Source organism: Salvelinus fontinalis, chromosome 40 (assembly GCF_029448725.1).
Source record: "Salvelinus fontinalis isolate EN_2023a chromosome 40, ASM2944872v1, whole genome shotgun sequence".
NCBI classification, from domain to species: Eukaryota; Metazoa; Chordata; class Actinopteri; order Salmoniformes; family Salmonidae; genus Salvelinus; species Salvelinus fontinalis.
Window position 1 is genome coordinate 20,839,552 of NC_074704.1, and position 26,012 is coordinate 20,865,563.

At 43.0% G+C, this 26,012-nt stretch overlaps 1 protein-coding gene and 1 long non-coding RNA gene across 6 annotated transcripts; both read right to left on the reverse strand.

Moving 5' to 3' along the window:
* Positions 1–1,446: 1,446 nt before the first annotated feature.
* Positions 1,447–4,967, reverse strand: LOC129839441 (uncharacterized). 2 transcript variants are annotated; one of them, XR_008757025.1, is made up of 3 exons: positions 4,492–4,967; positions 3,349–4,140; positions 1,447–2,962 (listed from the first exon to the last, which is right to left on the reverse strand). It is a non-coding gene; the product is annotated as an uncharacterized LOC129839441 (long non-coding RNA). The 2 variants fall into 2 exon arrangements; XR_008757024.1 differs by having other exon boundaries at positions 3,396–4,140; positions 4,492–4,962.
* A 625-nt stretch (positions 4,968–5,592) lies between these two features.
* LOC129839440 (nicotinate-nucleotide pyrophosphorylase [carboxylating]-like) lies at positions 5,593–18,249 on the reverse strand. 4 transcript variants are annotated; one of them, XM_055906902.1, is made up of 5 exons: positions 18,188–18,249; positions 7,256–7,547; positions 6,673–6,983; positions 6,270–6,401; positions 5,593–6,013 (listed from the first exon to the last, which is right to left on the reverse strand). In XM_055906902.1, the coding sequence occupies exons 2-5, from the start codon at positions 7,506–7,508 to the stop codon at positions 5,798–5,800; spliced, it is 912 nt and encodes a 303-aa protein (XP_055762877.1). In that variant the 5' UTR covers positions 7,509–7,547; positions 18,188–18,249; the 3' UTR covers positions 5,593–5,797. The 4 variants fall into 4 exon arrangements, with proteins under 4 accessions (XP_055762877.1, XP_055762875.1, XP_055762876.1 ...); XM_055906900.1 differs by lacking the exon at positions 18,188–18,249 and adding an exon at positions 16,725–16,887; XM_055906901.1 differs by lacking the exon at positions 18,188–18,249 and adding an exon at positions 12,933–13,167.
* Between the last annotated feature and the right edge of the window lie 7,763 nt (positions 18,250–26,012).

Here is a 26,012-nt window from a genome sequence, read left to right on the forward strand (position 1 = left end):
ATAGAGCCTTTAGTATCAATCACATAATACTTCCTGTACTTTAGTTTTGAACCGTTCATTTTACATCTGCCTCAGATTACCATAGCACGGTTTCCTCTAGGTCTAGTCAATTGGAGCTTCTTGGTGTTTCTGTAATGACGCTGGCTGCAATAGAGGAGAAAAATGATCTACTTTGTCATTTCTTTCTATCAGTTTAAGGATTAAATGCAGCTGTCCCTTTATGTTCCTGCATGTCATACCACTCCTGGTGGTTAGGAACCAGGAAAGCATCGCCTTCAGGTAGAAGGAGCCCAAAATATCTTCCTGTTTGCTAATGTATCATCCTATTTAGCACCTCACCATAGTTAAATACAAACCACTTTTGACGTTTATGAAGCCAAAATCTACATTGAGTTTCTGAAGTCAAAAGCAGATTGAAGCAAGTTTAAAATTGACAGGTTTTCTTGCCATCATGAACTTCACATAAATGTACAGTTCTATATTCCAAAATATATGGTTACTTCATAGTTTGTTACTTTAATAATTACAAATGTGAGAAAAAACAACAAATTGCTAATAAAATCATTTAACTTACCAACAAGCAACACGTTTTGAAAGAGAAAGAACTGTGGTTATAATGGCAGATAATCTCTTAACTGATTTCCTGAAACCCTCCTGTGTTTTATGCCCTAGCCACACACGTCATATACACATCATATCGGGGAAATTGTACCTATCACCCATAATCAAAACTGAAACTTGTTCCACAGTTACATGCTGACCACACCGCGTTGCAAAATAAATGTACACATACATGTTATTCAATCGTTGCTCCCACACTGCTTGCGCACGCCAACGAGCGTCTGCGTTGCCAAGCGCTACTACACGAAACCCAAACCGGCTGCGCGCATGCGCCATCATGCATAAATGTATTTTGTACCCCCACACCAAACTCTATCACCACACTTAAAATATCAAAACGAACTCTGAACCAATTGCATTAATTTGGGGACACGTCAAAGCATTAAACATTTATGGCAATTTAGCTAGCTAACTTATCTTTTTTAGCTAGCTTGCTGTTGCTAGCTAATTGTCCTGAGATATAAACATTGGGTTATTTTACCTGAAATGCACAAGGTCCTCTACTCCGACAATTAAGCCACATAAAACGGTCAACCAAATCGTTTCTATGCTTCTATAAACCAATGAGGAGATGGGAGAGGCAGGACTTGCTGCGCAATCTTACACCAGAAGTACATTCATTTCCAATGGAACGCTGCGTTTGCCTTGCAGAGGCAGTTGCTGCGTGTTCTGTGTGGATCGAACTTATGCTTCAAATTGTATGCGTAGACCTGACAGAAAGTAGTAAATGTGAATGTTGAATTTTTGTTGCACACATATCCAGTAAAAAAATGTGGGATTACATAATAAAAACAGTTTAATTGCATAATTTCTTTACATGTTTTATTCATTTATTTGCCAAGTATATTATTTATTCGATGACATCCACAAATGAATTGTGAGAGCCTATAATATGATGTCCCTTAAATGCAGTTTGAGTGAAATGCAATAATAAATAGTCAAGATAGCAGAGTAGGCTCTTTCAACAATGAGACCAACGTTGAGGAAGGTGGTCTTGATCACGCTGTTGGGCCGGGACCAGCCCCGCTGAAAGCGCAGGTCTGTGTGGGTCCAGAGATGGTTAAAGTCCTGAAAGCACAGGTCTGTGTGGGTCCATCAGCCCAGTTGAACGCCTGGCGATTTGTCTCCGGTAAGCTACATTCTAGTACATTTTTAAAGCATTTGATAAAAACAATGTATCAAATATCAATCAGTTATTGTATGTGCAACCTAGCTAGCTAAAGGGCTCTCTAGTTAATAGTCCCTATTTGACATCAGATGTACTTTTACAGAATGTTCATTAGGACTATAACTTTTCCCAAAGTGTGTTTATAATCATTTTTTAATTATGCAATGTTACAATATGAAAAGAAAGTTGAGGTGCCTTCTGCCCTGATGAAGGTAGGCTAGTCTTCTCCAGGACCCATTGTTGTTCAAAACAGTTAGTCATTCATTACATTTTTATTGTACTCACATACTCTTAGAGAAAAAGGTTCCAAAAGTGTCCTTCTGCTTTCCCCATAGGATAACCATTTTTGGTTCCAGGTATAACCCTTTGTGGAAAATGTTATACATGGAACCCAATAGGGTTCTACTTGGAACCAAAAGGGGATCTCCTATGGGGACACCTGGAGAACCCTTTTAAGTAGATAGTACCATTCTTTCTAAGAGTAGAGTTGGCCTGGGCTACAGTTTATTGATACAGTCAGACTGAATTGCACTGTTGAATGCACCTTTGGGATTCTGGCAGCCCGGTGGAGAATGTATCGGAGAGTGCTTGGTCTCAGCCCCTCAAATGTCGATGCCTGCGTGAAGGCCACATGTGTTCTCCACCACTACCTGCGGAGGTCATTCCAGGAGCCGCTCCGGATGGAGATGGGCACGCCAAATGGTCACCTACCTGATGTCACCAGGGTGAGGGATTCTGTCAATTCAGAAATCTATGTAACACTAATAATGAATGCTATCCTAAGACTTTATAAACAAATGACTTTATGAATTGACTGAATTTAAAAGGGAACTGACGTGTGTGAAAAGAAAGGTACAATGAGGGAGGCCAAAACAACACCCAGACAACTCCTCTTCCTGTCTTTCCTGTCCTTCCTCTCCTCTTCCTGTCCTTCCTCTCCTCTTCCTGTCCTTCCTCTCCCTCTCCCTGTCCTTCCTGTCCTCTTCCTCTCCTCTTCCTGTCCTTCCTCTCCTCTTCCTGTCTTTCCTGTCCTTCCTCTCCTCTTCCTGTCCTTCCTCTCCTCTTCCTCTCCCTGTCCTTCCTGTCCTTCCTGTCCTCTTCCTCTCCTCTTCCTGTCCTTCCTCTCCTCTTCCTGTCCTTCCTGTGAGCTGGTCGGCTAAATGGACTCCATCTCTGAAAGGGAAGAGAAAAACAACACATACAAGCTTAACATAATAGAACACCATAAAAGGTGAGATTAATGTTAAATAAATACTGCTTGTATAGTGTAGTTAGAGGCATAAATATTGGAAGAGTGCGCTAAAGTTGGTAATACTCGCTGTTTACTCATGGAATTTGTATTTCAGATCAAAAGATGAATATGACAGGCAAATATTTAGACAGCAAACTGTTGTTTTGGGATATTTTCTAACCTAGAAACAACAGCTATACATTTGCCTCATTAATACTTTGATCTGAAATACCAATTACCCTACATGAGTATACTGTAAAAATGACCTACTTTACTTCACTGTCGCAACACTTATGACACTACCTGTGATGTAATTTTTTTTTTTAACCATTGAACTCGGCTTCGAAAAGCAGCTGATACATTTTAACCCCATACTGTTTTTCTTTGCTGAGGCAGTCTCTTCAGTGTTGGCACCAGGCTCATGGCAAAGAGGGTCTCTTCATCCTCCTTCTGTGAGCATCAGGTTGGGCTGCATCCCTCTCGACGACTTGGAGGAGCCTCTGCTGAAATGAGTTGAGTGGATCTGGGGGCTGGTGCCTCCGACGACGCCTGGTGTGACGTTGTTCCTCTTTGTTTCTCTCTCTGTTTCTCTCGTTTGTCTCCACGGCCACATCCTGTTCAACGAGGTCCTCAGTGGTCACTTCCGTGAGGTTCATAATAATCTCAGGCGGTCCTAGATCCAGAGGTGCTTCCTCCATTTCATCATCTTCCATGGTTGCACCGGTAGTGGTCATACTCGTGGATGATGTAGACGTTGTAGAGGGTCTCGCTGCACCGGTAGTGGTCATACTCGTGGATGATGTAGACGTTGTAGAGGGTCTCGCTGCACCGGTGGTGGTCATACTCGTGGATGATGTTGTAGAGGGTCTCACTCCACCGGTGGAGGTGATGGTCGCACTTGTAGGTGACGTTGAGGGTCTTGATGCACCGGTGGCGACAACACTTGTGGATGACGTAGTAGAGGGTCTGGCTGTAAAATTGCCACTCGTTGCCATAGGCACAATAAATGGATCCAGAAAAGAAAGAATGTAGCAGAAGCGCCAAGGCTGCTGACCCAGACCTCTTCTTCTCTCTCTCTGTCACCTGTCCCTGAGTCCTCTCCACTTCCTCCTAGAATCTTCTACATAGACATGAACATGATAAGCCAAACCATTACCTAGCATAACTATAGTTATTAGATAGCTATCATGAACATGTCACCTACTGTACACACAGGCACACACACGGTTATCTCACCAAATTATCAGGGGTACAGTAGTATCTACCATTTATATGACTATTTATCTGACATACACACTCACGCTCTTTCAAACATGATTATTTGGTAAAGTTATCAGAGGTAGTAACTATCAGGGGTAGTAACTAGCATAATTTTTATGACTATTTCTCACACACACACACACCTCATTGGCTAGGTTAGCTAGCTAATGTTAACTAGCCACATCTAGCACAAGCTCACTACTAAACTGACCTGGCAATCCTACTATCCTGGACACTTGTCTCCAAGCAGCATTTTTTTGTGTTTATGTCCCTGTAGCTGTCAGCAGTTGTGTCAAAAAGACACGGTTTTGAGGATACTGCGAAATACGATACTCCTCCATGTGTCCAACCGCATGCGACCATCTGCAAAAGATACCTGCATCAGTATAGTTGCCTAGCTGCGCAAAATGTTATGCAGCAGTGATGCAAAGACACAGTCGGTGTGTTCGAAGCGTTAGCCCTTGGCAACGCAGACGCTCCTTGGCGCGCGCAAGCAGTGTGGGTGCAATAATTGAATAATATAGATTTCTACATTTATTTTTCAACGCTCGCTAGTCAGTCCGTTTTATTTGTGACGCTGAACGCGATGCAAGTCCTACCTCTCCCGTCTCCTCATTGGTGTATAAAAGCATATAACTGAAAGATGAACTGAGGTCGGTTGGTAATACTCCTTATTATGAAAGTTAGATGTCAATTGCCATATAAAGTGCAAAGCAGAGAAAGAAGCCTGGGAGGAGGAGAAATGACTAGAAACAATTCGGTTGACCATTGTAGATTAATTGTCGGAGTAGAGGACCTTGTGCATTTCAGGTAAAATAACAACCCAAGACATATTAGCTAGCAACAGCAAGCTAGCTAAATAGGACACATTAGCCAGCAACAGCAAGCTAGCTACCTAAATTGCCATAAATGTTGAATTCTTTTCGACCTGTCCCCAAATTAATATAATTGGTTCAGTTTGTTTTGATATTTCAACCTGCGTGTCGTGATCGCGTTTGGTGTAGGAGCATGCGGACCCGGTTTGGGCATAGCATTATTAGGCATATATAATGTAAATTCAAAGATGGCCATTTTATGCGTTTAACTTAAGTGTTTTGAATACTGATAACTGGTTTATTCATTTAACAGGTGATGGCACTTTTAGTGGAAGAAGTGCAGTGTGTTTTAATCCATATGAAGGTTTAACAGTATAGTGACTTGGTTACTAATTTGTCATCTTTTCTTCCAGTGGATCATAAAGATTTGGGATTCTAAAGCATATCCCATACAATAGATAATGATCACTTTGGGACAAAAGAAACTGAGGGAACAGTCTTACTTCACAGTTTTAATAATGATTTATAAATTAGTTGTACGCATCATAGAAATTATACAGTCACCATCTCTGAATGTCAGTTTTAAATCTCATGTAACATTCCTGGATTTTTTTGTCTCTTGATCATCTCCAGGATCAATTGTGAGGAAATTGACCATTGCTTTTTATTTTCACTTTATTAACAAAAATCCTGAATTGCCAGTTACTGTGATTGGAAAATGATTGGAAAGGCAACAGGCTTTTGAACCTTGAGGGAGAAGTCTACCACGGGGCAGCCCTGGGTTATGCAGCCCAGAGAGATGATGTCCACGTGGGGGGAGAGATACTGGGGCAGGGAGTCTGGGGTCACCCCTCCACTGGCCTCGATTAGCACAGACGGGAACTCCTCCTTCAGAAGCTGGGCAGCCGCATGGAGTTCCTGAGAGAGGAAAGGACAGAGGAGGAATAGAGGCCGGAAGGGATGAGTGCGGGAAGAGACCGTGTAGGAAAGAAGAGATTGAACGAAATGCACAGCACTGACATTCAGGAGGAAGAAGAATATTACTTAATTGATAGTCCAATGTACATGAATGTCCAACGGAAATATTTCTTCTGCTTTATCGCAAGCCCTCCAGTACGTCTCTACCTCTTCTACATTACTTCCCTGATGTCTTTGGGACGTCCATCAGCCTCACCTGTGGCTTAAAGTTGTCCAGCATGACGATGTCGGCTCCTGCCGTGGCCGCCTCACTGCCCTCCTCCCGGCTGCCGCACTCCACCTCGATCTTACTGCTGAAGCCACACACCGAGCGGGCGTCCCTCACCGCCTGGAAGACCCACAGGTAGGTATTACATCAAATCAGTTCTCTATCAGAATGCAAAATTAATCACTATTCAAAATGCACAGAGGGGAAAACTTCAGCTCTCATATTAGAAAAATGCCAGATCTAATGGTACATCTTGGAATATAAAAGACATACATGTATTCTTGCACTCTGATTTTCATGCATTTGTAAAAGGATTAAAGAGGAATCGACAACCACATCCTAGTATAGGTTGATGTCAAATGTACAGTTTGAGACACCCACCCCTGCCTACCTTTGTGATACTCCCTGATGCCCATATATGATTGTCTTTCAGCATCACCATCCCACTCAGGTCCTGTCTGTGCATGGACACGCCGCCCACCAGCATGGCATACTTCTCCACCAGCCGGAACCCAGGGGTGGTTTTACGCGTGCCAGCCACATGGCCGTGCCAGCCTGCCTCCCTGGCGATGCTCTGTAGCTGGGAGCAGCGGGTGGCTATCCCCGAGGCCCGGGCCAGGCAGTTGAGGGCCGGTCTCTCCCCGAGGAGGACGCACCTTGCTGGGCCTCTGACCACAGCAGTCTGGGCCACCGCATCTGGACCTGGTGGAGGTGAGGTCAAAGTAGAGTTTACCTAAAAATTACAAACATCATGTGAGTGAACTGTATTTAATGGTTAGATTGTGATCAGTTGGAATCTATTCCATTGGAATTTTGTGAATGCCAAACTCAAAGCTTGTTTCCCCAATACCTTCTTCAAATGAATTTGGCAGTGTGATCAGAGATGAATTGTATTGTCATCACGTTTGTGAGGTATCTGTATTCTCTAAAACCTCCCGCATGTTTTTTGACCAGGCTCATAGTTGGTCTCTTACCCAGCTGTGCTCCCTCTTTGTGTGCCCATTCCACAGTGCAGCTGAGCTCAGTGAAGACAGCGGTGAAGAAAGGCCTGCCCGCCAGCACGCTGCACGGCGTTTTGCACAACAACCTGGCCTCGACCTCATGTGACCCCACACACAGCCCTGCAGGGTCAAAGTTTGGTGTGTCCTCTGCCAGCCACTCCCGTGCCAGCCGGGTCAGTGTGTGGGGTGGGAGCGTGTTTGACAGGTCATACTGAGTCATCGTCATCTTGAGAGGTGAGGTAAAATGTGACGCCAGAAAGTTGTTCTGTTAAGAATGGAGAAAGGGGTTAGTTCCAGTGCTTTAAATCTGGCTATCCACTGATGATAGTTAACAGTTTGTAGTTTATTTGTACCCTACAAAATATCCTGAGTTCTGGTATGAATGAATCCCTGCACTCAATGTGCTTTTCGACCTGTTGCTTAGCAACAGTGTCCGTCTTCAGGTTAAGATTCACCACAAACAAAGGGCGCGGTGTAGAGGGGAAAAAAAATTGGCCGTTGTGGGAGCCTCAATGGGGGCTGGTGTGTTAGAAATGCCAGAGACGATTTCTGATCCCAGTCTGTGTGGTGATATAACTCGAGACCCTGGTACAAGTTACGAGTGCAGATTGCAAAGAGCGCTCTGTAAGCCACACCCCAGCGGGCGGAGCTAGGCATGTTGTTTGTGCACATTTTAGTAAGGCGATATCATACGGAGATAGAATCTCATTTTACAATGGGTATGCATGCGGTGGTTCTGTGTAGTTATGCTAATATATCTGAGTCAAGTACATTGCAGTCAATTTTATCTATGACCTAATAAGTAAGATCTTAGGGATGTTCTCACTAACCCCTCTTTTCTATTTCTATGCATCTCCCAGGACAACGCCTGAGGGCACCCTGGCCTACACCTGGACGTACCTGGCCTCCCCCCTATCTGCCTGTTGCTGCACCCACTGCTTCAGTCTCCCCCCCACACATGGATTTATTTACTTAGCATGACATCTTTATGAAAAGCCATCTGACCCACAGGGTCTTGAAGTGTTTTAAATCTGGCTATCCACTATAGCCTAGCTATGGATATTGTCTGAGCCTGCTGGTCACATATGACCGTGATTTAATACTGGATGGAAAACAGACACTTGCTCTATCCTTATTGAAATGCATGGCATCCTTAATACGCAATCATCCAAGTTGGGATCAATAAATTATTACTACTAGGGTTGAGGTCAATTCCATTGAAAAGCAATGCAGAATCATTTGAACCTTGCCTATCATAACCTTTGTGCGCTTGTGTGATGGATGGATCAATGTTTATAATTAATAAAATTGCTAATAATTGAATGACACAATTCAGCCCAGTGGATCTTTATATTCTACAGATTCTGAACAGTCATGTAACAATTGGAAGTGTTTTTGTTGCCATGTAGGCCTAGTATTTAGCCTTTGTTGGGGTTAACCAAGGGGACTAATTCCTTAGGTGCTGGTAGTTGAAGATGTGTTAGCTCCCAGGTGATGAGGCAGTGAGTGAGAGACTTTGGACAGTGGACACATGTACACCCTGTGTTCAACACAACTTGTCAATAAAATAAATACTTAAAGTATCAAAATACTACAAGTCAACTGTGATTCCACGGTCTAGCATCTGTGCAGTCCCGTGTGGCTCACTTGGTAGAGCACGGCACTTGCTACGGCAGGGTTGTGGGTCTGATTCTCACGGAGGACCAGTATGAAAATGTATGCACTCACTAATGTAAGTGGTTCACTTAACTCCCCCTAACCGACTGGGTAAAGGTGTCGGCATGCTTCAGTTCGGCTTGCTCCTAGCTGAACCAAACGAGTGTGCTCGCATACTCCCTTAAAAGAACTTCGCTTGAAAAACAAGGGGAAAAAATGCAATAGTACTGTGTGTCCATTTTGAGATGCCGTAGCCAGTATACACTTCCTCAGAATTAATCTAAAATAACTCACGAAAATCGGTCATAAACTCAGTCAAAAAAGTCATGCAATTTTACATCTAAGATGTTTGCAGTATTTCTCAACGAAATGTGCATGAAAACTAGTAATCTATCGTTGAATGACAACGAGTTATTGAATCATCTCTATTGTTTACCTATCACCGATAAAGGGACTTCGGTAAGGGTTTTCAGCTGTTCGGGCACAAAACCGAAGTCCAAAACAAACATACACAAACTCTTCCGAACTGTTTCGGCTGGGAAGTATGTGGACGCCGTAAGGCACATCTCTGATATCAAGAGAACTCAACCTTCAGTATACTATTAGTCACAATTCCAGTTTACATAAAGTCTATATTTTACTTGCTCTACAACAGAGAACAAAAATGTCCAAATCAGACTGTACAAAACATACAATGAATTCACAATGGCGGTCTTTTTTTTTGTGAAAAGTACAAAGTGTGTCTATGACAAGGGACAATTACAATAATGTGAATTTAATATCAACCAGGTCTCTTGTGAACGAGCAAAATTTATTCAGAGGAATGGTGGTCACTAGATAATACAAAGAATTCAGGTAAACAGCGCCCCCCTTAGGCAGAACAGTTTCTATTGAGAAGTGTCTGGGACTTGTTTCCCTGTTTGCTACTCAAAGATATTTCACTTATTAAGTGAGACAAAATTAAAAATTAAAAAATCAGACAAAATTAACTGCAATACACATGGTCTGAAATATATTAGATGAACTACACAGAACCACCGCAGACCCATTGTAAAAATGAGAGGCCTATCTCAGTAATAAAATGTGTCCCAGTGCACAAGCAACATGCCTAGCTCTGCCCACTGGGGCGTGGTTTAAGGAGCACTCTTTTTAATGGCAGTGTTCGATTACCAATCTCCCCTAAAAATCTAATGAATATCAATATTCAGGTGGTTTATGCCAACTAGACAAAATATGACGTGTTTAGGAGTAGTGAGTCCCCTTGTCATCTCTGCCTAGCATGTGCACAATACTAAAATCTCAAATAATATTTGATTCCTGGAGCATTTAATATCAAATACTTATTTGTTTGACTTATTCAAAACTGTCCATGAATGGCAGCAATAATGTATAGCCTAATATTATTAATTTTCAAAGACAAGTAGGCATATCAAATTTCAAATATATGATTACACAGGTAAAACTGGGAAGAAGTGGAATAATAAAATAACTGTGGGGAATAACAGTCGTGTACTTTCTGAAAAGCACAGTAATTACTCTATATTGTAGCCCATTGTTAAGAATGAGAATTGTTCTACTGATCGGACTAAATAAAGTAAAAAGATCAAAACTCCCGACACCCTAACCAAATTATTGTTAAATTCATTGTCATCCCTGTAGAATCAAATTTACAGTTTTTGGTTCACAATCTGTTTGACAAAATCATTTTCATAGTTACAAACAGTGTGGATTAAATGCTGTCAAAAAGGCTGCATTCTGCAATAATAGGGACAGGAGAAACTAATTTTGTGGACAACATTGTACATAAAACAGCACTGCCGTGCAGGTCTTTTTACAGTTTTATAAACTCAGCAGACTATGTTCTCTCTCTCCATTCATCTCCACTCTAATCTTGGGGGGCGTTTCTTTAAACCATGCATCCAATCCCCTTGATCCCTTTACATCATTTGAACTGCTAGATATGGTTCACAGTGCTGAGGCAAGACAAGACAATGATAGAGGTTCCCGCTCGTGATGTTAAATTGCAGGCGCAGATGCTCTGATTTCAAAACAATTTGGAGCACAGTTGAACAGTTAAAGCGCGGACTATACAATGGACTAATTAGATAAATAAATGCAGTACTTTTCAATGCGTGACATAGAGGTGTGCCGTGAGAGTGTGAGAAGAGGGTCAATGCGTGAGTTGGCAGCTCTGTCATTACTACACGTCAATTTTGTTTTGAGCCGACTTCGCTGTTGACCAGGGCGGATCACCTGACTCACGCCCGGGAGGCAGCCCGGTTCCAAAACGAATGCAATCACTTTTCACCCACCTACCGGGGCACATAATCGAAGCCCGTCAGTGGTTCCCACTTGATCGCACAGCCAAAGTAAAAATTGGCTATAAACTAAAAGTAGCTTTTTTGGTCTTAATTTGAGGTTAGGCATACGATTAGCAGTATGGGATTTTAAGAAAATAAATTGTAGAAATAGAATGCATTTATGACTTTGTGGCTGTGTTAACTAGTGACAACCCTTTGCAATCAATAGTGCCGGAGCGTTTTTATAGGCACTAATTCTGTAATGGCTCGTTGGCCTAATGCCGCGTTCACGTGTATGAGTCGGAACTAGGAAACTCGTAATGTCCGACTTCATAAGTGGTTGCCGCGGCACGCGTAAAATAACTCCTTTCCGTTTTTTAAGACAAACTGTGCCATATGCCATATCTTAAGGCAGGATAAGTATTTGCTAACCACACGTTATAGCAATTTGTCAGTCGATGACGTTGTACGTGTAACCGATGTGAAATGGCTAGCTAGTAACCCGGGGTGCGCGCTAATAGCGTTTTAATCGGTGACGTCACTCCGAGACCTTGAAGTAGTTGTTCCCCTTGCTCTGCAAGGGCAGCGGATTTTGTGGAGCAACGGGTAATGATGCTTCGAGGGTGGCTGTTGTCTGTGTGTGCAGAGGGTTCGAGGAGAGGGACGGAAGCAAAACTGTTACATACGCAACCATTGGTTGGTAACGTCTGGGAACAAGACCTAGCTATTGCCACGTTTAAGACAACTGGGGGAAAACGTGCCCCGACGGGGAAATCTTTTGAACTGTAATTCCAATTCGGAAACACAGACATCTTTCTAGAGCTCCGACTTTACAACCTGAAGATAACTGACGTCATGAGTTGACCTCTCGTTCCAAGTTGTCTTTGGCATATATCACCACACCGGTTGCAGAACGCAATCATTGGTCGAAATTTTCTAATCAAGTATGCTATATATTTTTTTTTAATTGTCTTCTCTTATCTTCCGAAATTCTCACCTGCCTCCTCAGAGCCGATTGAATTGTTACCGGATATTCGTTGGTACTCTTGATGTGGATATCTCTGCACTCAATGTGCTTTTTCGACGCGTTGTGTTTTTTAACAGTGTCCTTCTTCAAGTGAGGATTCCCCACCACAAACGAAGAAAGCTTGCCTGCAAGTTGTGGTTCGGCCTTGCAATATTTGCAAAACATAACATTTCCTTCAAAATGCAACCACGGGAACGCTTTCTCCCACTGTGCGTTGTATTTGTATTGTTTCCCACCGGCAGTGGTTGGCGACACTGGGGCAGTGCCAGTGTTAAGGCTACTGCTGGCCGAATCTTCATCTTGTGTTGTTGGTGGCTCAGCAAAATCAATATCGACAAGATCACTGGCAGACTCGGACCCGGCCTCCTCTGGATCCTGTTGACATTGTCGCCTAAAATTTAATTGGATGCTCTTCATTCTGCTTTACAGTAGCGAGCCAAAACGGGCGCACTTAAGGTACTCGTCTCAAAGGCTCGCGGTTCCAGACTCTAACTAGGTTATGATTGGCGCGTTCAGCTAAACGAGCTTCAACTCGGCTACGATTGGCTCGTTGAGCTGCGCGTTGAAAACGGCAAGTACTGCTTACTTCCTTGTTCAAGGCCCGTACTGTTTTTTTAATGGACTAAAAGCTTATATCACAGATAGAACAATGAGACAGATATCTTACCGGATGTATCAATATGAAGCATCCGCTTTGCGTTTCCACTCACTACGAGATGGATTTTTACCGACATTATGCAAATTTCCTCATCGATGAAACATTTGATCTCAATATAGTTCGGTTCACAAAACTAAAATCAGTTACGAACAGAGTGGACTAAGTTTTGTAGACTTTGCCAAGTCATTTTTTGTTGTTGCGTTGTTTAGGAGTGCAAAGGCGAATTGAGTTAATGCACACGCGCACTTCAGAGTAGGCGTTCCCTCACGGAAATATGCAAATATGTGCTAGAAGGCGCCAATAGGAACTCACTAACTCGTTCTTGGTTCTGCACACGTCTTTTCTTTTCTGCCCACAATGACTCAATTGTTCCCATTTGAAACGACAGGCTGTGGTCTATCTTGGTTTAGTTATAAAACATCTTTGATGATCAATGATAACGTTGTCCTTTAAGATATGTACAATTATTCTTATATTATATTTTCTTCTACCTGATTGCATTTTTTTTCATATTCGAAAACCTTCATAAAAGGCATTGGTTAAAGGTAAATTAATCCATGAATACGAATATTATTTAAAATTTCTTAAATGACCCCATTTTCAAGAATTTGATTATGTAAGCCGAAAGCCCATTCAAAAGCAGTACAGGACTTCAAAAACAGTACAGGACTTGAACCAGGAAGTAGGCGGGACATACATGATATAAAACAAACAGCGGGTATAAACTGCAACTTGTACATGTGCTCATTGACTTTTGCAGTTCGCACACATTTTGTTGAATATGCGAGTAAAATGGTCGCAGTGTAGAACCCTGCAAATGTCAAAATATGAAATGTTAAGCATTTGCATAATGGATAACCAGCGGCAATAAGAACATGTAAAAGTCTAATGGTGCATTCAAGTGTTAGTGGAAACGATGAAACTCCGAAATTTCCGACTTGCTAACTATTTGAACGCGGCACCTGTATAACTACACGTGTCTGAAGGATGCACTGTGGTCCTCCTGCAACCTGCTGGTAGCGAAACGAGTAGAGACCAACCCCCAGGCAGTGGCCATGGTAGCCACGGAAGCCCTGGGATGGTAAAAAAGAAAGGGGGCTTCGACCCCAGGCGAAGGGTCCCCCACAACACCCAAGGTCCCGGCGGCCACGGCCTGACAGCGCTGTGGCGCCTAGGGGAGGGGTCTCCTCTGGGCCCCGAGTGACAGGACAGTGATTGATTCGGAAGAGCAGGAGGAGGCGAGCTTGATAAGGACTCACCCCGTTCCTGTACAAAGGACCGAAGACAGCTTTTTAACAAAGTTTTTATTTTATTTTTATTTTTACATGTCTTAAATGTTTTTTTTTTTATTAAATAATTTGTACACTTTAAATGGCTTTTACAGATTGGATGTTTTACAAGAAAAAGTACTTTTATTCATGGTTGTTTCTATTAGTTTTAACAACATGTACTTTAACAAACTTAAATGTAATATTCAAATGCTGTGTTTTATGCTTTTATACCATGTTATGTGTATAAAATGTTGTACAAAAATATGAGCTGTTTTTAAAGGAAATGCAATTTAAAAAAATAAACCTGTATAACTACAACCAGTTAGCAAGTCAGAAATGTCCGTTTCCAAATTCCAACTAATACGTGTATGTTAAAGGTTAGGATACTTTTAGCTCTCAAACTGTAGTCTCAAACACAGTTCTCAGCCATTAGCTTCGCCCATGACTGCTTCGTGAACTACAACCCTGACGCTGTGATTTAACGTTTAGAAACGTCAATAATCATAGCTTGCGATAAGGATTTCGAAACATATGACCCTTATCTTTCATCAGTGAGAAAGAATCATTCAAATAAGATACACATACTGTAGTTTTGCATAGATCAATACAGCTATGGGTGACTCCATCCAAAGAAACTATACTTCCCAAGTTACGCTTACACACAGGTGTTCGCAGTGGTGTAAAGTACTTAAGTAAAAAAACTTTAAAGTACTACTTAAGTCGTTTTTTTCTGTACTTTACTATTTATATTTTTGGCAACTTTTACTTTACTATATTCCTAAAGAATATATTGTACTTTTTACATTTTTCATTTTGAATGCTTAGCAGGGCAGGAAAATGGTCCAATTTACGCACTTATCAAAAGAACATCCCTGGTCATCCCGACTGTCTCTGATCTGACAGACTCACTAAACACAAATGCTTTGTTTGTAAATGATATCTGTAAATGAAACCATGGTTTACAGGCAACATCCACACTGAGCTAAAGTGTAGAGCTGCCGCTTTCAAGGAGCGGGACTCTAACCCGGAAGCTTATAAGAAATCCCGCTATGCCCCCGACGAACCATCAAACAGGCAAAGAGTCAATACAGGACTAAGATCGAATCGTACTACACCGGTTCCGACGCTTGTCGGATGTGGCAGGGCTTGCAAACTATTACAGACTACAAAGGGAAGCACAGCCAAGAGCTGACCAGTGACACAAGCCTACCAGATGAGCTAAATTACTTTGTGTACTCCGAGCATGCGCTGTCTTCACTGACATTTTCAACCTCTCCCTGTCTTAGTCTGTAATACCAACATGTTTCAAGCAGACCACCATAGTCCTTGTGGCCAAGAACACTAAGGTAACTTGCCTAAATGACTAACGACCCATAGCACGTGCGTTGAAAGACTGGTCATGGCTTACATAAACACCATTATCCCAGACCGACAACAAATCCCCCCCCCCCCCCCCCCCCCCACAGAAGACGCCCTTGTCCAATGACTTATGTGTAATGTCTGGAACTGAGATTCATGAACAAGGGCTAGGTTACTCTGAACTACAGCTGTTTGCATTCTATTGCACCTGTTGCATCAAAAGCATGTTTGCATCCTCAAATGGCACCTATGATGTGCTAATCAACTGAAGACTATTTTAGAGACTTGCAAAAATGCATTTTTGATACAAAAAGAGTCTGTTGTACAGTAGTCATTTTGTGTGCAGAGATTATCCATTGTAATAACATTTGGTCCACAGCAATGGTTGTGTATAACAGTACTTCTCAAACCTTTTGGAGTTACTGTATCTCCATCACATTTTGATCCAAAATACCCCCTCATGTGCAAGTTCTTACGCATCTCAGGACCTACCGCAACAAATGTTATAGTAATGTTTACAATTTTTGTGTACCTAAACACTATTCAACAATACACTAAATCAAATATCAAAATGAAATTATTAATATGGATATACAATAGGCTACAGAGGAATGTTTATTTACCACCAAATTAACCAACAAAAGTAACAATGTTCCTCTTTTCTTTGATTTATTGATTGTTTAGGACATTCAAAGCCAACAACGCCACCAGAAAATTGGAATTTGCTCTTTTGCTCATGTTGTAATGTTTACAGGCTAAGCAAAGAATGTGAAAATCAGTCACATTGAGTTACAGCTTTGAAAAAAGTATTAGTCTTATTTGTTTTTTCAAGTTTGTTTTTTTAACCAGACAATCTGAGCAACGTAAAAGTCCTGAGAGACATTTCAAGTTTGGGATGTCGAAGTCAAACTAAAATAATTCTAATACAAAAAGTAATGTTAATTTACAGATGTATATATTTTTTAATAATTCCGTTAGAATACTTTTCATTCAGACAAAGATCTTCACCGACATGTCAATTTAATTTAAGAGTGCCCCTTATTGGCCCCAAAGCCTTAAAACAAAGCCTTAAAAGTTGCAATCTTACTTCTGGAACTATAAGTCATTCTAAAGCACAGCAGATGTCACTTTCCTAAATGCAAAGTGGTGGTTTGGTTTCGGACATACTCACCCGAGTGTAGTGCAATATGCAGTTTTCTGACAAGAAGTGAAAGGGATGTGGGGCTGCCTTAAACCTACAATTTATAACACTGCACAATCGTTTATCAGACAACTCTTGCGCAGCACTGCGCAGACGGGACGCTCCCGACCACATCCCGTAGCTTCACTAGAGATCGAAGAGCAACCAAAACATCTCACTCGCTCCTTTTTTTCCTGTTTCATATGCTGTATAGTCAATTAACTAGCTGAGCAGACCAGACCGTCTTGGCACTCCGGCACCATTGCAAAAAATATTTTGGAAGCTATAGAAATTAATTTATTCATGTCTACATTTGTTTTGCCACGTTTATTCTATTACAGACTCCTTAATGCATACTTTTAAATTATATTATCTGAGCTACATACATGTAATTTTGTCCTTGAACCATTTAATTCAAATACTGTGGAATTCAATTCATTCCTATGGAGGACTGCTTCTTCTGAGGAGTGCCAATATGGCTGACCGGTGCTTTCAAAGCCTCTCATTGTCCAATACATAGCAACAGCAATCCAGGGTTTATATACAGACCTAACTGCTAATGCCACGTTCAAAACAACTGGGAACTCAGAAATATCAGACTTCCAACTTCAGCGTGTTCAAGACAACTGGGAACTTGCGAGAAAAAAAACTAGCTCTGACTGGGGAAAATCCTTTTGAACAGTGATTCAACTCGGAATTCCAACTCGAGAACTCTGGCCTCTTTCTCGAGCCCCGACTTTCTGACCTGAAGATCACTGACGTCATGATTTCACCTTGTACTTTTCGGAGTTCCCAGTTGTCTTGAACGCACCATAATGCATTGGTCTACCACAGTATGAGTCATAATACCCCAAAAACCTAGCGGTCAAACACAGAAATGGTTACAATCGTTTTCCCACCATTCATTCATAAATAAAGGTTACATAGCCTTGCCCATACTAATGATCTGCTGTCCAGAGGGTAACAGCAAACAACGTTTTCCCGCAGTAAACACACTCTTGACTCGAGAGGATGATATCAGTCCATACTGAAATCTCAAAAATCCAGACTAAAATAATCCAGCTAGCTAGAGTAGCTACAAGTCAAGTAGTACTTGAAGTAGGCTACCCACCCCTCACCCACAGACACAAACAAACATTATCAAGAACGCCTAGCCATAGCTTCCCCAAGTTTGCTGCCAAGCTAGACTGTTGGTTTATAAAAGCCAAAGAAAGAAACTTGTTTTTCTGAATTTCTCATGCATTTAAATGGCTATGCAAATAGACTGCTATTAGCCATCTAGCCAGTCTAATGTTGCTAACTAACTAACCGTGAGCTACCTAGCTAGATAACAGGCATTTTCAATTAAAAACTTGCCCAAGACAATTCGCAGAATTGTCAATTTAAACAACTTTAGCTAATTTATGAATTACTAAATTTAGCTAACATTACACAGTTAATCCAGAGATTCTTACCTTTGCCTCAATCCTGCAGTCTCATCCAGATCATCATGGCCCTGGTGAGATGTGAAGCTTGAGACAGACATTTGTGGTTCTGTATGATAGTCAAATTAGCAGATAATTAGCGTTTCATTTTTGGCGACAGAATCAAGACTATGTGAATGCATGTGCCACTCCCAATAAATAAATACTGTGCCTTTGAAGATTTGTCTCTGGTTATGAAACTATAACACACGCAGGACATCTAAACAAAGTCAATTCTGGATGTCAATAGATTTTTAGATTCAGTCTCATCAATGACAACATTCTAGAACTGAATTATCACTCATCTAAGTCTGGTATCCGAGGCAATCTGATTAATGATTTTACAGTGCATTCGGAAAATATTCAGACCCCTTGATTCTTTTACACATTTTGTGTATCACATTTATCACTTATATCACATTTACATAAGTATTCAGACCCTTTACTCAGTACTTTGTTGAAATACCTTTGGCAACGATTACAGTCTCGAGTCTTCTTGAGTTTGATACAAGCTTGGCACACCTGTATTTGGGGAGTTTCTCCCATTCTTCTCTGCAGATCCTCTCAAGCTCTGTCAGGTTGGATGGGGAGCGTCGCTGCACAGCTATTTTCAGGTCTCCAGAGCGGCTTGATCGGATTCAAGTCTTGGCTCTGGCTAGGCCACTCAAGGACATTGAGACTTGTCCCAAAGCCACTCCTGCGCTGTCTTGGCCGTGTGCTTTGGGTCGTTGTCCTGTTGGAAGGTGAGCCGTCGACCCAGTCTGAGGTCCTGAGCACTCTGAAGCAGGTTTTCATGATGGATCTCTGTACTTTTTTTTCTTTTCTTTTTTTTCTTCTTTTTTTTTGGGTGGGGTGGATCAGCTTAATATTGCGGAAAGAATGTTGCTTCCAATGTAATTGTCTGCATCATTTCCAATCCCCCATATTTTTTGGGGTAAATATATATCCATTCACGTATGCATACATATACACATATATACATACACATACCTACATAGACATACATACTTTTTTTAAAGAGTATACCTTTATTATTATTCCCCGAAAACCCTACCACCGATCCCCCAATTGGAGTAAACTGATAAACATTTCTGTTTTTACCTTCAATTTACATTTACATTTAAGTCATTTAGCAAACGCTCTTATCCAGAGCGACTTACAAATTGGTGCATTCACCTTATGACATCCAGTGGAACAGCCACTTTACAATAGTGCATCTAAATCTTTTAAGGGGGGGGGGGGGGGGCAGAAGGATTGCTTTATCCTATCCTAGGTATTCCTTGAAGAGGTGGGGTTTCAGGTGTCTCCGGAAGGTGGTGATTGACTCCGCTGTCCTGGCGTCGTGAGGGAGTTTGTTCCACCATTGGGGTGCCAGAGCAGCGAACAGTTTTGACTGGGCTGAGCGGGAACTGTACTTCCTCAGTGGTAGGGAGGCGAGCAGGCCAGAGGTGGATGAACGCAGTGCCCTTGTTTGGGTGTAGGGCCTGATCAGAGCCTGAAGGTACTGAGGTGCCGTTCCCCTCACAGCTCCGTAGGCAAGCACCATGGTCTTGTAGCGGATGCGAGCTTCAACTGGAAGCCAGTGGAGAGAGCGGAGGAGCGGGGTGACGTGAGAGAACTTGGGAAGGTTGAACACCAGACGGGCTGCGGCGTTCTGGATGAGTTGTAGGGGTTTAATGGCACAGGCAGGGAGCCCAGCCAACAGCGAGTTGCAGTAATCCAGACGGGAGATGACAAGTGCCTGGATTAGGACCTGCGCCGCTTCCTGTGTGAGGCAGGGTCGTACTCTGCGGATGTTGTAGAGCATGAACCTACAGGAACGGGCCACCGCCTTGATGTTAGTTGAGAACGACAGGGTGTTGTCCAGGATCACGCCAAGGTTCTTAGCGCTCTGGGAGGAGGACACAATGGAGTTGTCAACCGTGATGGCGAGATCATGGAACGGGCAGTCCTTCCCCGGGAGGAAGAGCAGCTCCGTCTTGCCGAGGTTCAGCTTGAGGTGGTGATCCGTCATCCACACTGATATGTCTGCCAGACATGCAGAGATGCGATTCGCCACCTCATCAGAAGGGGGAAAGGAGAAGATTAATTGTGTGTCGTCTGCATAGCAATGATAGGAGAGACCATGTGAGGTTATGACAGAGCCAAGTGACTTGGTGTATAGCGAGAATAGGAGAGGGCCTAGAACAGAGCCCTGGGGGACACCAGTGGTGAGAGCACGTGGTGAGGAGACAGATTCTCGCCACGCCACCTGGTAGGAGCGACCTGTCAGGTAGGACGCAATCCAAGCGTGGGCCGCGCCGGAGATGCCCAACTCGGAGAGGGTGGAGAGGAGGATCTGATGGTTCACAGTATCGAAGGCAGCCGATAGGTCTAGAAGGATGAGAGCAGAGGAGAGAGAGTTAGCTTTAGCAGTGCGGAGCGCCTCCGTGATACAGAGAAGAGCAGTCTCAGTTGAGTGACTAGTCTTGAAACCTGACTGATTTGGATCAAGAAGGTCATTCTGAGAGAGATAGCAGGAGAACTGGCCAAGGACGGCACGTTCAAGAGTTTTGGAGAGAAAAGAATGAAGGGATACTGGTCTGTAGTTGTTGACATCGGAGGGATCGAGTGTAGGTTTTTTCAGAAGGGGTGCAACTCTCGCTCTCTTGAAGACGGAAGGGACGTAGCCAGCGGTCAAGGATGAGTTGATGAGCGAGGTGAGGTAAGGGAGAAGGTCTCCGGAAATGGTCTGGAGAAGAGAGGAGGGGATAGGGTCAAGCGGGCAGGTTGTTGGGCGGCCGGCCGTCACAAGACGCGAGATTTCATCTGGAGAGAGAGGGGAGAAAGAGGTCAGAGCACAGGGTAGGGCAGTGTGAGCAGAACCAGCGGTGTCGTTTGACTTAGCAAACGAGGATCGGATGTCGTCGACCTTCTTTTCTAAATGGTTGACGAAGTCGTCTGCAGAGAGAGAGGAGGGGGGGGAGGGGGAGGAGGATTCAGGAGGGAGGAGAAGGTGGCAAAGAGCTTCCTAGGGTTAGAGGCAGATGCTTGGAATTTAGAGTGGTAGAAAGTGGCTTTAGCAGCAGAGACAGAAGAGGAAAATGTAGAGAGGAGGGAGTGAAAGGATGCCAGGTCCGCAGGGAGGCGAGTTTTCCTCCATTTCCGCTCGGCTGCCCGGAGCCCTGTTCTGTGAGCTCGCAATGAGTCGTCGAGCCACGGAGCGGGAGGGGAGGACCGAGCCGGCCTGGAGGATAGGGGACATAGAGAGTCAAAGGATGCAGAAAGGGAGGAGAGGAGGGTTGAGGAGGTAGAATCAGGAGATAGGTTGGAGAAGGTTTGGGCAGAGGGAAGAGATGATAGGATGGAAGAGGAGAGAGTAGCGGGGGAGAGAGAGCGAAGGTTGGGACGGCGCGATACCATCCGAGTAGGGGCAGTGTGGGAAGTGTTGGATGAGAGCGAGAGGGAAAAGGATACAAGGTAGTGGTCGGAGACTTGGAGGGGAGTTGCAATGAGGTTAGTGGAAGAACAGCATCTAGTAAAGATGAGGTCAAGCGTATTGCCTGCCTTGTGAGTAGGGGGGGAAGGTGAGAGGGTGAGGTCAAAAGAGGAGAGGAGTGGAAAGAAGGAGGCAGAGAGGAATGAGTCAAAGGTAGACATGGGGAGGTTAAAGTCACCCAGAACTGTGAGAGGTGAGCCGTCCTCAGGAAAGGAGCTTATCAAGGCATCAAGCTCATTGATGAACTCTCCAAGGGAACCTGGAGGGCGATAAATGATAAGGATGTTAAGCTTGAAAGGGCTGGTAACTGTGACAGCATGGAATTCAAAGGAGGCGATAGACAGATGGGTAAGGGGAGAAAGAGAGAATGACCACTTGGGAGAGATGAGGATCCCGGTGCCACCACCCCGCTGACCAGAAGCTCTCGGGGTGTGCGAGAACACGTGGGCAGGCGAAGAGAGAGCAGTAGGAGTAGCAGTGTTATCTGTGGTGAGCCATGTTTCCGTCAGTGCCAAGAAGTCGAGGGACTGGAGGGACGCATAGGCTGAGATGAGCTCTGCCTTGTTGGCCGCAGATCGGCAGTTCCAGAGGCTACCGGAGACCTGGAACTCCACGTGGGTCGTGCGGGCTGGGACCACCAGGTTAGGGTGGGCGCGGCCACGCGGTGTGAAGCGTTTGTATGGTCTGTGCAGAGAGGAGAGAACAGGGATAGACAGACACATAGTTGACAGACTACAGAAGAGGCTACGCTAATGCAAAGGAGATTAGAATGACAAGTGGACTACACGTCTCGAATGTTCAGAAAGTTAAGCTTACGTTGCAAAAAAAATAAAAGATCTTATTGACTAAAATGATATAGTACTGCTGGCTGGTGAAGTAGCCTGGCTAGCAGTGGCTGCGTTGTTGAAAGTGAAGCTGGCTAGGTAACCTCGACAATTTCTCTAAATTTCTCTAAACTACACAATTATCATGGATACAAGGACAGCAAAGACAACTAGCTAACACTACGCTAATCAAGTCGTTCCGTTGTAATGTAAGTTTCTACAGTGCTGCTATTCGGTAAAAGTTGGCTAGCTAGCAGTGTTGGCTAGGTAGGAGGACGGCAGCGCGGCAGGCGAAAATAGCTGGCTAGCTAACCGATAATTACTCAAAACTACACAATTATCTTAGATACAAAGATAGCAAAGAAAACTATGTAGCTAGCTAACACTACACAAATCAAGTCGTTCCGTTGTAATGTAATGTAATCGTTTCTACAGTGCTGCTAATCGGTGGCTAGCTGGCTAGCTAGCAGGGTTGACTACGTTACGTTACGTTAGGACGAGAATACCTGGCTAGCGAACCTCAGCGAACCTCGATATCTACACAATTATCTTTGATACAAAGACGGCTATGTAGCCAGCTAAGTAGCTAGCTAAGATCAAACAAATCAAAGATAGCAAAGACAACTGTGTAGCCAGCTAACACTACACAAATCAAGTCGTTCCGTTGTAATGCACTCGTTTCTACAATGCTGCTATTCGGTGGCTAGCTAGCAGTGTTGGCTACGTTGCGTTACGTTAGGACGAAGATAGCTGGCTAGCGAACCTCAATAACTACACAATTATGTTTGATACAAAGACGGCTATGTAGCTAGCTAAGATCAAACAAATCAAACCGTTGTACTGTAATGAAAATGAAAATCAAACCGTTGTACTATAATGAAATGTAATGAAAAGTTATACTACTATTCGGTAGACGGTGGACGTTTGCTAGCTGGCTAGCTGCTGGGCAGATAGCAGTGTGGACTACGATAGACAACGAAATACGATAATTACGCAATTATCTTTGATACACAGACGGCTATGTAGCTAGCTAAGAAGAAATTGCTAAGGTTAGACAAATCAAACCGTTGTACTATAATGAAATGTAATGAAATGTAATGAAAAGTTATACTACCTGCGGAGCGAATGCAAATGCGACCGCTCGCTCCAAACCGGATTACAATTAGTTTTATATTTATACATCTTATACACATTTTACAGACACAGTCTACTTTATAATAGTTCTCTCTTGTTTGTTCTTAGTCCTTCCTCTATTTCTGTTGTCCATCCAGTTTGATTTCCACTTGTAACTGTGCTATTTCATAATAGCTCCGCACCTATACACATTTCACAGATCCCGTATGCCCTACATTGTTTATCTTGTTATTAGTCCCACCCTTCAGCTCCACTCAACCTTTCCCATCTATCTTCCAACATCATCCATTTCGGATTTTTATTTGCCATATATTTTTCAACTGTGCTGTGATGCTTCACAAAAGATTTGAATTTTCCTATTCTCATCGCTTCCACGATCTCTCTGTACTTTGTTCCGTTCATCTTTCCCTCGATCCTGACTAGTCTCCCAGTCCATGCCTCTGAAAAACATCCCCACAGCATGATGCTGCCACCACCATGCTTCACCGTAGAGATGGTGCCAGGTTTCTTCCAGACGTGACGCTTGGCATTCAGGCCAAAGAGTTCAATCTTGGTTTCATCATACCAGAGAATCTTGTTTCTCGTGGTCAGAGTCTTTAGGTGCCTTTTGGCAAACTCCAAGCGGGCTGTCATGTGCCTTTTACTGAGGAGTGGCTTCAGTCTAGCCACTCTACTATAAAGGCATGATTGGTGGAGTGCTGCAGAGATGGTTGTCCTTCTGGAAGGTTCTCCCATCTCCACAGAGGAACTCTAGAGCTCTGTCAGAGTGACCATCAGGTTCTTGGTCAGCCCTTCTCTCCCGATTGCTCAGTTTGGTTGGGGAGCCAGCTCTAGCAAGAGTCTTGGTGGTTCCAAACTTCTTCCATTTACAAATGATGGAGGCCACTGTGTTCTCAGGGACCTTCCAATGCTGTAGAAATTTGTTGGTACCCTTCCCCAGATCTGTGCCTTGACACAATCCTGTCTTGTAGCTCTACTGACAAACCTCATGGCTTGGTTTTTGCTCTGACATGCACTGTCAACTGTGGGACCTTATATAGACAGGTGTGTGCCTTTCCAATTAATTTAATTTACCACAGGTGGACTCCAATCAAGTTGTAGAAACATTTCAAGGATGATCAATGGAAACAGGATGGACCTGAGATACATTGAGTCTCTTAGCAAAGGGTCTGAATACTTATGTAAACAAGGTATTTCAGTTTTTTTATGTTAAAAAATGTGCACAAATTTCTAGAAACCTGTTTTCGATTTGTCATTATGGGGTATTGTGTGTTAATTGATGAGGAAAAACATTAATTGAATCATTTTTAGAATAAAGCTGTAATGTAACAAAATGTGGAAAAAGTCAAGGGGTCTGAATACTTTCCAAATGCACTGTATAATTGATTAAGTAGCTCTTTCCGTGGAATGTGGACAGCAGTATAAAACACATTGTATTGCTAAGATGCTCAAACTTAACTCACCTACACAGATTAAACTGTATCCCTCATGGCCCTGACCAAACCGGTAAATTGCCCCTCACTCTGGCTGGCTGTACTTCTCCACATAGCCAGACTTATAGTGGTTTTCTCCCCTTTTAATGCTCTTATGCTTATCCTTGAAAAATGCCATAAGGTCTGAAATAGACATCAACGTCGAGATACTGTACAAATAATTATCTAGGCATTGTAATACAAGAATATGTTCTGATCTACTGCTCTGCTAACTAGCTAGATAAAGTGTAGTCAGTGGCTAACTAAGACAGAGAAAGAGGATGGAAGAAGTTCAACACTTTATTAAATTAATTTAAATACAGCACATGTATTCATCATGGATTGGCTTTTCCGACTCTCTCTCAACCTATTAATGCTCAGCTATGAAAAGTCAACTGACATTTGCTTCTGAGGTGTTGAACTGTTGCACCCTCTATAGCCACTGTGGTTATTATTTTGATGTAAAAAGGGCTTTTGATTGATTGATTGTTTGCTGTGCTGGATGCTGTGTATTCACTAACATTCTGAATGATGGAAATGTTTATCGTATCTGTAACATATTTTGGTGTGTATTTATCTGCATCTTAACTTCTTAATTAGGTCTCTGATTGCGCTTGCTGACGTCTTCTCTGTTGTGAATTAGCATTTTGAATTTGTGAGAGTATATTGAGGCAAATATATTGATACAACTCACCTTGAGTTTAACGGTTATCAAAACGTCACAGCAAGGTACGCCTACACCAAACACACACACTGTTGTAAAGTGTTTGCAAAATTCATGATGGGGAAAAATGTATGAAACCATTTACATGTTTTACCGCTAAGTTTTATGGGTATTATGACCCGTCCACTGTGGCGGACTATTAGGGAAAACAGACAGGGTTGGCTTAGATTATTGACAACATGTA

Coding starts and splice junctions, on each gene's coding strand:
- LOC129839440 (XM_055906899.1), bottom strand. CDS start 12,682: ATGAAGAGCATCCAATTAAATTTTAGGCGACAATGTCAACAGGATCCA. Junction 6,984..7,255: donor CAAAGAGGGAGCACAGCTGG/GTAAGAGACCAA, acceptor CACCTCCACCAG/GTCCAGATGCGGTGGCCCAG. Junction 6,402..6,672: donor CATCAGGGAGTATCACAAAG/GTAGGCAGGGGT, acceptor TGGGTCTTCCAG/GCGGTGAGGGACGCCCGCTC.